The sequence below is a fragment of the Solanum verrucosum genome, unplaced genomic scaffold (assembly GCF_900185275.1).
Source record: "Solanum verrucosum unplaced genomic scaffold, falcon-dt-bn FXZP01000147.1, whole genome shotgun sequence".
In the NCBI taxonomy this organism is placed as follows: Eukaryota; Viridiplantae; Streptophyta; class Magnoliopsida; order Solanales; family Solanaceae; genus Solanum; species Solanum verrucosum.
In genome coordinates this window covers 61,855-73,848 of record NW_026020343.1, presented here as the reverse complement: position 1 = coordinate 73,848, position 11,994 = coordinate 61,855, and the positions used below count along the sequence as shown (strand labels likewise).

The following is an 11,994-nucleotide window of genomic DNA, read 5'->3' as shown; positions in this document are numbered from 1 at the left end:
CATAATCGATGTTTTAAAAGATTATGTTATGGCTCGCCATGGGGCAAGGCTCTAGCAATACACCTCGAGACACAAGTGTCGGGCTTAGTTTTGTAAGACTTACACCCTAAGTGCCTGACTGTACGCCCTAAGCACACTCAACACCCAGCGCTCGGGGCTCGCCTAACAAATCTTGCATAAATTATGTTTTAAATTATTTAGTTAACATTATTGATCCTCATAATTCTTGAATAAATTAATGATACTTAATAGTATTTTAATCTATAGAAATAACAAGATTGAGAGTAACTCAAATAATAAGTTATTGTATCGCATTTTTACTATTTGGTAATACTTTAGGGTGATTATATATTATGTAACATTTCTTTTAGAAATACATAGCGAAATGTTACATTTTCACTTATCATTAGTTTTCATGTTTTTGTCATATGTCTCAAAATTATCATATTTTATTTAGCTATTTGAAAATAATTTTATTTTTATTCATGATGCAATGATGTTTTTATTATAATACTAGTAAGTTTTATTGATTTTTCTAGGGGAGTAAATTGTATAGTATAATAATAATATATTTTAGGAAAAATGATTATTTTATCATTAGAAAGTTAAGATATTAGATTGTTTATACTTGTATAATCACGTTAAAAATTTTATTTTCTATGAGTTTCATTAATCATGTTTGTAATTATTTCAAATTATTGATGTATTTTTATAATTTTGCATTTATAATAGTATTATACTATATTGTAAATTAAAAATTTAAAGATCCATAGGGCTTACACCTTGTCCTATGCTAAGTAAAATGCCCCACCTCACGCCCTCACCTTTTAAAACACTGGTCGTTATTGTGCAATCTTTGACAGATTTTGAAATTAAAGAGATAAATTGCAAAATGTTGAGGCTTAGCAAACAAATGTAGCAAGCAAGTAGATAAAATTAATAGGGAGGTGCTCCCATGTTATTCTTGAAGACATAAAAGTAAACGTCATTTATTTTCTGTCAACACTCAACAGAGAGTGCAAGTAGAGCTCTTAAAATTCACATGGATCTCTAAATTAAAATGCAATTTTCCAAAGTAGAGCTACTAGAAAGAGTAACATAATTTATAGGCCAGTGTACAATAGAAATTTCTTGTACCAGTAAGAAGATTTCTTATGGTATCGTTTAAGACCATTCTTGTAGTCAACAAAAGTGAGGCCAAATCGCACAGTGAAACCAGCATCCCATTCATAATCATCTAAGAGCGACCACACAAAATGTCCTTTAACGTTTGCTCCAGCCCTGCACATTATGCAACTTATTTACATTAGATTCTAATATTTCCCAAAATAAAACAAAAAAATGTACAGAAGAAAATTTACTTTATAGCTTTTGATAGAAACAATAGATGGCCCTCATAATACTTTATCCTCATATCATCATTCAAAGATTCTTTAAGTGACATTGTGCTATTATTGGCTTCTGCCATCCCTGAAATTTGATGTCAATTATTTTAGCAGTTATGTTACACTAATCTTTGAAGACCACCAAAAGTGAGGTAAGTACCATTTTCAGTGATGTAAATGGGAGGATTGTTATATTTTTCCTTGATGTGAAGCATGAGACCATAGATTCCTTTTGGATAAATGAAAAGCCAATCCAAGGCAGTCTACACACATTAATTAACATATATATGAGTCAAAATTTTGAAGAGAAAATTCTGAATTACAAGAAAAGAAATAGGAAAGAAAGAGTACCGGTGTGCCAATAGGTTTTCCGTCCTTTAATGCTTAACAGAAAAAAAGAAGAAAGTAATTAGTTGAAACTGAAGAAGATATATAGTCTCACTTTATACGACACATTTCGAATTTCAATATTCAAATAAGTATTTTTTACCGTACATCTTTTATGTATCTTGTAAATATTTTGAATTATCGATTATTATGACTTATAATATCTAAATTTCATTTTTAAAAAATTGATGATTCCATGAGCAAATTCTCGGTCAAACTTAAAATGATTGATTCTCGAAAAACGAAATGTGTCATATAAATTGTGACAAAAGAGGTATGAAATAAAGTTTGTTTGTAGTCTTACGTGAAAGATCAGCATGATTGTCAGTGGTGTAGCTGAGATTAACTTTATTAACAGAGAGCAATGGAGAAGCATAATATGTGGTATAGTAATTAACCCCTAAGAAATCCATTGAACCTTTCACTAGCTTTGATTCCTCAACTGTGAATCTTGGGAGCCGACGTCCTACCATAGCTCGCATGCTTGCCGGGTAATCACCATATGTTATTGGATCCAAAAACCTGTATTAATATATAAGAGATTAACTACCTGTATTAATGTAATATATATCGTTTTATCAATCATCTAGACATGATTAAATTTTTTATATATCTTTTAGTAAATATTTTGAATTGTCAATTATTGTGACTTATATACTTTTTACATAGTTTACACATATAAATTTCATTTCAAAAAATGTGAAGATTTCATGAGCAAATTTTCAATCAAATTTAAAATGTTTGACTCTTGAAAAATGAAAAGTATCACATAAATTTGAACAGAGGGAATATGTTGCAATAGTTTTATTTGATTTCTAGTTGTCTTTTTTAGCGGATCAAAGCAGTAAAAAAAGGCTTAATACATAAATATGACTCTTAACTTGGCTTCAGCGGACAACTATGTCTTCTAAATTTGAGTGTGCACATGTAGGCACCTAAAAATGTATAAAATTGAACAAGTAGACACATGTGTCCTACATGACATAATACACGTAGGACGCCACGTAGGTCACAAAATTGTCAGGTAGGGTGTCATGTATGACGAATGTATCTATTTGTTCAATTCTATATAACTTTAAGTGTCTATTTATGTATATCAAAAATTAAAAATTAAAAGTCATAATTATCCGCTGGCGCCAAGAGTGGTAGAGAGCATGTGTAATATCTAGCTAATAAAAAAAAGTTGCAAGTTACTTAGAGTGTCAAGAAGTCATGCATGTGGCAGTGGCAGTGGCTAATGTGGTCAGTAGCACTTACCATCCCAACATAAAATCAAGAGCTCTTAGTGGGGCCTTGAGTCCTTGAGGTGTATTGATTTTGGGCACAAACATATGAGTGACCAGAGTAACTCCTATTTGCCCTTTCTGACTTTTCTGCAATTATATTTCAAATATACTCAGTAAGGATATATGATTGATTAACGGCCAAAAAATATCTGTGATTTCTTAATTATGCATGGCTAGCATATATGGCTTTCTACTTAATTAAATGCACTTAATAGTGTCACCCAACTCTACTTTATAATTGTCCAATCAGTGGCGGAGCCAGAATTTATATTGAGGGGTGTCAAAATACAAAATAGTAAGTACACAGAAAAATTAACGAAATAAATTTTACTAATAAAAGCAAAAATAATTACATTATCACAATCATACTTAACGCAGTTTCATCTCTTGAAATATTTTTACAATAGCATCATTAGAAATATTAATAAATACATCTTTTTTTGGACGGAGATTGCGGACGCCCGATGAAGAGTCACAGCGAAGGCAGCGACTCAGCAGAACAAAAATGATTTTTTTGGACTCTTCCTCCTCAAACCCTTTAATTTTGAAATTAGGGATTTGTTTAATCCTAGAATCTAAATCCCTAAATTATATTTTTTCTTTTTTAAAAATAAAATATTTAAGTCAATCGTTTAAAAATTGGTGAAAAAAAAAACGCTTCAGTTTTCTAAAATTTAAAGACAAAAGACGCTTCTTTTAGTCTAATTTTTTTTTAAAAAAACGCTAAAAGAAATTGAAAACCACAGCAAGTTTGAACACTAGACGTCCAGGCCAAAGATATATTTAAGGAGAGATTCTGCAGCTCCTTAATCACTAAGCTAACTCTTCATATTGTTTTAAGGAGTGTCAACTATAATATATATAGGAATAAAATCAAAATTTAACCTACCTTTAAAATGCAATTTTCCGACGAAGGGGTGTCGCTTGCCCGCTCCGCCCATGTGTCCAATTTATATTTTGCACTCAATAGCTTTGTTTCAATTTCTTTATCTTATAATTTTTTTTAGTTGATTTTTTTTTAAAAAAAAACATTTCCTTTCTTTTTTGATAATTCTTTGATTATAAGGAAAAATTACTGAAATACACGTCTTATATTTCCCTTATTTCCAATATCCCCTTCTATTTCTAAAAACCTCTAAAATCCCTTATTTCTTTAATGTATCCGAGCTACATATTATGTATCCGGTTTATTTTATAATTTATCCGAGCTAGTTTTTAATGTATCCGAGCTACATATTATGTATCCGAGCTAGTTTTTAATGTATCTGAGATACATATTATGTATTCGGTTTATGTTATAATGTATCCGAGATACTCTTTAATGTATCTGAGCTACATATTATGTATCCGGTTTGTGTTATTTTTTAAGGGATTAATGTAATTACAAACTAAAGAGGGATAGATTGTAATTTCATATTAAAACTATGTGATTCCTAAAATTTACCCAATAATTTTTCACTTGTTTAAGGTCCCATGAGATTAAATGACAAGGTGTATTTTACATATATATCATTAATTTAAGACTAAATAATTTTAAAATATTCTTCTTTACTTTCTTAAACTATATGCTTCAAATTAAAATAAGACAAATAAATTAAAATGATGAGAATATATATTTTAATAAAAGAGAATAAAGGGAGTATTATTCAACCCAAATATCTATGAATAATCACCCAAACTATGACAAATTAAATAATCTTATTAAATGAAAATAAACGAGATACTACTAGATAACAAAATTCAAGGCCAACACACCTTAAGGGTGTGTTTGGTATGAAGGAAAATGTTTTCCATGTTTTCCTAGAAAATGTTTTCCTAGAAAACAAGTTGATTTTTGACTTATTTTCTCATGTTTGGTTGGTGAGTAGAAAATATTTTCCGGAAAAGATTTTTAGTGTTTGATTTATGAATGAAAACTATTTTTGAGAAATATCTTTTATTTTTACTAGAGTAGAAAATAATTTTTGAAATTGAAAATAGTTTTTAAAAACAAACTTAAATTTTTTTGGGGGGTGGGGGGTGGGTGAAAGGGGGGGGGTCCGAGGGTAGGGGTGAAAAATTGAAATTTTGAAGTTGAAAATATTTTGAAAAACAAACTTAAAATTATTTTTTGGGGGTGGGGTGGGGGGGGGGGGGGCTGGTAGGGGGTGGGTGGGTGGGGGTCGAGGGTAGGGGTGAAAAAATGAAAATTGAAAATTGAAAATATTTTTTAAAAACAAACTTGAATTTTTTTTTGGGGGGGGGGGGGGGGTGGGTGGGGGTTCTAGGGGTGAAAAAATGAAATTTTGAAATTAAAAATATTTTTTAAAAACAAACTTGAAATTTTTTATTTTTTTGGGGGGAGGGGGGCTGGTAGGGGGTGGGTGGGTGGGGGTTCTAGGGGTGAAATTGAAAATATTTTTAAAAACAAAGTTAAATTTTTTGTAGGGGGGAGGGGGGCTGGCGGGGGTGGGTGGGTCGGGGGGCTGGGTAGGAGGTGGGTGGGGGGGGGGGGGGGTCAAGGGTAGGGTGAAAAACTGAAATTTTGAAGTTGAAAATATTTTTTAAAAACAAACTTAAAAATTTATGTTTTTTTTGGGGGGTAGGGGGTTAGGGGTGGGTTGGTGCGGGGTAGGAGGTGGATGGGGGGTCGAGGGTAGGGTGAAAAAAATAAATTTTGAATTTGTAAATATTTTTTAAAAACAAACTCAATTATTATTTTTTTTTGGGGGGGGGAGGGGGTGACCGGAGAGGGGGGTGGGTGATCGAGGATCGGGATGAAAAAATAAAATTTTGAAGTTGAAAATATTTTTTAAAAACAAACTTAAATTTTTTTCTTTTTGAAGGGGGGTTGGGGGTTGATGGAAGGGGGGGGGGCGAGGGTAGTGGGTGGGGGGTAAAAAAATAAAAAATTGAAAAATTAGAAATATCTTTTAAAAACAATTTTTAATATTTTTTGGGAGGGAGTGGGGGTAGGGGTGAGGGTGGTGTAAAAAAATTGAATTTAAAAACAAGCTTTAAAATTTTATTTTTTTTGGGGGGTGGTTTGAGGGTAGGGACAAAATAAATTGATTTTTTCAACAAAAAAATAATTGTAATTTGAAATTGGAAGAGAGTTTTGGAAAATATTTTCCTTAAGTTTAGAAGGGAAGTCATTTTCCTTAAATTTGAGGAAAATGAGTTGATTTGGAAAACACTTTCCAAAACATTTAGCCCAACCAAACATGAGAAAATTGGAAAATATTTTCCGGAAAATGTTTTCCTTCATACCAAACACACCCGAAGTGTTATTTCATGATACCAAGTACTATGGCCACCATCCATTTTTACTTATTCACTATATTATTTTGGGATATCCAATAATATTTGTCCAGTTTATAAAATCAATAAATAATTTATTATATTGTGTCTATTTTATCCTTGTTATTAAATATTATTCATTTTAAATATTTAGATGACTTGTATTTAATATGATGATTTTAGTAAAATTACCTCTATCACTTGCTTCTTCTTAATCCACGTGTCAATATGGTTGGACATAGAGAACATAATATATAAAAATAAAAGTTTTGTCATGAAAAAGAGGTAGATCTAGTAATTAATTACCTGATATTTATCTCTATAGATCTTAACAGCAGTTGCATGTGCTAGAAGCAAGTTGTGAGCAACAATGTATGGCTCAGTAGCAGAGTTACCCTCAGTGCAATTACCTACATATTTAGAACATCTTCCTGGTGCAAAGGTTCCTTTTGTATATCCATTCATGCTATAAGAAAGTGGTTCATTTAGAGTTATCCAATGCTTTACTCTATCCCCAAATTCTTTGAAGCAAATGTCCACAAAGTCACCATAATCTTTCCTGAATTAATTATGATTCATGTTAAGTGCTAGCTCCAATTATTTTATTATTTAAATGTTTGATCAGCTCCTACTTACGCTATTTTTGAGCTGAGAAACCCTTTATATTCATCTTCAAGGGCTTGTGGTGTGTCCCAATGGAATAGAGTCACAAAAGGAATTATACCTAAGGAAAAGTTTATTAATTAAATGGATAGTATTATAAATAATTAGAGAGGACAATTAATGAGAGAGATATTATTACCATTAGCGATTAGCTCGTTGAAAACATCATTATAGAATTTAATGCCTTCTGGATTCACTCCTTTGCTAACCTTCCCATCTTAAATAAACACAACAAGGAAACAAAGCTTTCAGCAGATCAACTATACATAATTTTCCTTGTAAATATATTTCACATCCATAAGTTATAGGGGTTAAAGATTTGGGAAACTGAATATATGAAACAGGTTGAATAACATGATCCAATTATCATGTATAACTGGAGTTAGAGTCACTCGAGCACTAGGCTACTAGTCAACTTGAGGTAGTACAAGAAGTAGCAGCCTAGTCGATATTTAGTAGCGTGACTCTTTACTCCAATTATACATGTTGATTGAACCACGTTATTTAACCTATTTCATATCTTGAGTTTCTCTTATTCTTTAACAATGCGTAAGTAATCAATTGTTACGTACATGGTAAAATTCGAGACCAAGAGATAGACATCCTGAAAGCTCTTAATCCCACTTGCTTAAGCAGTTGAATGTCTTCCTATAATATTCAGTGAAACATATATATGCAGCTTATTAGAGGGACAAAAAAGTGCAACGAACATGCATTGTATGTCATATATGTATACCTTATAGCGATGGTAGAAATCAACAGCCACATCTGCTGTAGAAGCATCAACGATCTTTTCTGTATTTTGGAGGAATATTTGCTAAGAAAGAGTTTATATCAGATGAAAAAACAAGCAAAAAAAAGGCTAATTAATCTCCCTAATTAACAAGCATAGTTACTATAGTTAAGAATATAAAACTTTGAAAAACACACTCTAATTTTGGTATGAAATATCAATTTCCCTATAAATTTGATACTTATCATCATCAATTTCATTTTGTAAATCTTTCATTTGTACTTCACATATATATATATTATTCAATTTTTTTCCCGCATTAAAGAATATCAGTATAAAGTTCTATGTAAAATTATGAACTTTGAAAATCATATTTGATTTTGAGGCTCTTTAATTTAGTCATGGAATGAATGAGTACGAAATTGTTTGGAATGGAGCAAAACATTTTCCAAAATATGTTTTTCTATTTTTCTATGTTTGAAAATTATTTTCTCCAGGAAACCAAATTCGTGAAAAAAATTATTTTTCTAATAAAAGAAAAACAAATTGCATAAGCGACATTTTATGTTTAATGTTTATTGTCTCCTCCCACCCACCTAAAACCCCAACTCCCACCCTTTGACGATGGCTACCCAGGCTGCACCCCCACTCAACCATCTATCTCATCTCCATAATTTTTTTTCTAGATAACATATATATAAATATTCTTGTGATAATATTTTCTTATAATCAAATAGTGGAAAATAAGTAAGAACATTAGACAACCATTTGTTTTAACTGATGTCACTCATCTGAATATGTTGTTGAGAAACATGGAGAGGAGCCATAAACATTGAAATTGGGTAACTATATATATTATATACTATATAGAAGCAAATCACATCTAGTAGCCGCCCTAGCTAGCTTTCTGCCCATATTCGAAACCATGAAGGCAGAGTTATTTTCTGGATTACATATTCTTCAAGCTTTCAACATCCAGTGATCGCTAATGCAATGTTCAATTTTGCATTATTGGTGAAGTGTAAGGTATATAGTATTATCTTGGGTTTGGATTTGAACCCAACAACACTTTTCTTATGTTTTTGTGATTTTAATTTTTGATAACTTAACAATAGTACTCCCTTTGTTTAAAAAATAATGACTACTTTCCTTTTTAGTTTCTTTTCAAAAGAATGACCTTTTTTTTCGATTTTGGTAACATTTAAATTTCAACTTTTCACGTGGTATATATGTTTAAAGTCAAAATTAAAGGACAATTTTATACATTTGACATAACTTTAATTTATGATCATAAGATTCAAAAAGTCTTCTTTATTTTTTTAAATTATGTATCAAATCAAACTAGGTCACTCTTTTTGAAACGGAGGAAGTAATACTTTAAATGATATCTAGTGTAAATTTCAAATCCGAGATAACTTTTTTGTTCCGTCCTTTTTTATACTTGTATTATATGTTAATTCATGATGAAACCTGGGTGCTGGCGAGTAAAAGTATCCCATATACTAGGTCCTCTTCCTCCTTTAAGCGCCTCTCCTTCGATCTGAAAGCTCATTAAACAAAAACAAAAAAAAGTTAATACCGCTTCTGTCTCAATTTATTAAACGAGCAACTTTTAAATATAGCAAACATAAAAATCATATGTGTATGTTATAGCTATAGTTTGCATAATTGCGCTCCATAAAAAACATTTGTTATGAAGCTTTAGATTTGTATAATTCGCTACAAACATCCAATTTTATACAAATTGTTCAGTTTTGTATAAATTCATTTATACATTGTAATTTGTATAATAAGATCTGTATTTGTATAATTATAAATGTATAGGACGAAAATATATATATTTATATTTGTAAATATATTTTTCTCTCGCTTTATACAAACACAAACGCATTTTATACCGAAATGTATAAAATGACTAATTGTATATTGAATCAGATGGCAAAAAAAGGAGATGTTTGCTGCGAATTACAATTAAAATAAACTATGGCTATAACATTTAATTTGAATTAATAATTTGCTATTTCATACAATTTTCCCTTAAACCATTCACTTTCTTTTTTAGTCATTTTCAAAAAGAATGACACATTTTTATATTAAGTAACAATTGCACTTTAAAAAATCTTTTTTACTCTTAACGAAATGATTTATAGTCAAACAAATTTCTATCATTTATTTTAGACTATGAAGTTGAAAGTTTTTCCTTTTATCTTAAACTGCGTGCCAAATCAAACTAGCTCATATAAAATGAGACGGATCAAGTATTATACTTCACGGAAAGGCATGTATATATATATGTGTGTGAGAGGTAGGTAATATTAAAGATACAATTAAATAAATAAAAGCATAAGTAGCTTAATAATTCTTAAATAAAATGGTTAAGCTGTATATTCAATTCTCACTATTTTATAAAAAAAATGATTCAGGAACAAAAATAAAGCCCACACGCGCAAAGGAGGGGAAAATTCGGAAGGCTGTTGGATAATTCACCTGACCACAATAGTTTTGACCTAAAAAATGTATATATAAAAGATTTGCATTGTGAAGCCAGTTATTATATATTATTCTATCAACTTGAGGTAGTGGTAGAAATATATATGTGCGCTTCCGAGCGTGTGGATGTAGAAAATTTGAAGTAATATATTATATTATATTATAGGAGTACTACCTGATAAGCAGCTGATGAAGCGCCAAAAACAAAATCAGGAGGGAAGCTAGTTCGATTAAATGGAGCATAAAAGCGCTTTGCAGGGATTGCAGCTCTCGTTAGAGCAAACAAATTTGCAAGAGCTATAAGGAAAAAAATGCAGAAGCTTAAGAGATTTCTCATAGCGATTGTTGGTTGCCTCTCTAGCTTCTGTCTAACACTTTGTGTAATGCCCCCTATTTATACAAAAATATTGAACTCATTATTGCTCAACTAGTCCTTCCCTCTATTTACTCTACTATTTATGCCAGCTATCATAAAAATAATAATTATTTTTTAAAAAAAGAAACACTATATATGCATGTGACATATATAAATCAACAGCCACATATGTCGTACAACCATCAATGATCTTTTATGCACTTTGGAAGATTATTTGCTAAGAAAGAGTTAAAGTATATGATATGAACAAACAAATATGACTAAAAAGTGTTCGTTTGGATTAACTTACTTTTAAGTATTTTTTTCTAGATTTTAAGGTGCTTGGAAAAGTTGTACAGCGCTTTTAAACACCCTTTTTAGGCTTAAAAAGTTTTAAAATAAGTCAAAAGTCAAACCTAGAGTAACATTTACTTATGACTTTTAACTTTTGGTCTATAAATTATTGTTTATAAGTCATCCAAACAAGCCCTAAAAAAGCTACCTTAAATTTTACTGAAACGTCAGTCTACTTTTAATTGTCATGTTGTGCTTTTCGAAAGTCAATTTGATTAATTTTCAAAATTAAATTAGATTACATTAATTCAAGATTTTAAATAAAAAAATTAGATATTCAAAAATTATACGAAAAAGACTACAAATACAATTTTTTACATGTCAAAATGATAAAAAAAATACATCATAAAATATTTGTCAAAATTCATATAGTTTAACTCTATAAAAATTGGACAAAGAGAGTAGAAAATGTCTTCTTTTTTTTTTTAGAAAAATTGAGATTGTGTCAATTGTTGAACATGATGGACCCTGATCTAAACTTAATTTTTCATGTTTTCAAGAAAATGCGTAAACAATATTAATATGGTCCAAAATAATTGAGTCTTGATAAACCATTTTACATTAGGATTAAGCAACTAGTTTCTTTCAAATTAAGCAACTTATACCTTTCAAATTTTTCACAGGATTATAAATAAATAGGGATAATTTGAAAAATCTCCCTTTAAATTTGACTTTATTATATTAATTTTTTTTGTGGTTTACCATATTACTAAAATCAATAAATAAAATATATTTTGACAAACTTACCTTTTCTTGATGTTGGGTTTTTCCAATTAATTAGTGCTGTCAAAATATCTTACTCAATAAATTCTTTGAAAAGAGTTGGATCCCTGGCAACACAATTACCTTTTCTTAGGCTTTGTTCAGATGTGGTTGTTACGTATTATTTCATAATGTGTTATATTATATTGTATTGTATTATATTATATTGTTTGGATAGATTATGTGTATTGTACTCCGTCGTAACATAATGTCACACTTCAGGTATTTCCTGGCACTTTCTGTTTGTGGGATAGTACTCTTAATGTTGTTAGCAACAGTCATTCGCATAAACATAAGACT

General features: G+C 30.3%; 1 protein-coding gene across 1 annotated transcript; it reads right to left on the bottom strand.

The window, feature by feature from the left end:
• Positions 1–929: 929 nt before the first annotated feature.
• Positions 930–10,565, bottom strand: LOC125837429 (vicianin hydrolase-like). Its single transcript, XM_049516553.1, has 13 exons — positions 10,399–10,565; positions 9,204–9,273; positions 7,737–7,795; positions 7,573–7,648; positions 7,140–7,217; positions 6,974–7,061; positions 6,644–6,896; positions 3,030–3,145; positions 2,077–2,294; positions 1,737–1,768; positions 1,546–1,648; positions 1,362–1,470; positions 930–1,281 (listed from the first exon to the last, which is right to left on the bottom strand). The coding sequence occupies exons 1-13, from the start codon at positions 10,558–10,560 to the stop codon at positions 1,104–1,106; spliced, it is 1,542 nt and encodes a 513-aa protein (XP_049372510.1). The 5' UTR covers positions 10,561–10,565; the 3' UTR covers positions 930–1,103.
• Positions 10,566–11,994: the final 1,429 nt, after the last annotated feature.

Bases quoted from the DNA above. Each gene is read 5' to 3' on its own strand.
- LOC125837429 (XM_049516553.1), bottom strand. From the start codon at position 10,560: ATGAGAAATCTCTTAAGCTTCTGCATTTTTTTCCTTATAGCTCTTGCA. The intron at 7,796-9,203 runs GTTTCATCATGA...TCCAAAATACAG, and splicing joins TTTTACTCGCCAGCACCCAG to AAAAGATCGTTGATGCTTCT. The intron at 2,295-3,029 runs GTAAGTGCTACT...ATATTAATACAG, and splicing joins CTTGATTTTATGTTGGGATG to GTTTTTGGATCCAATAACAT.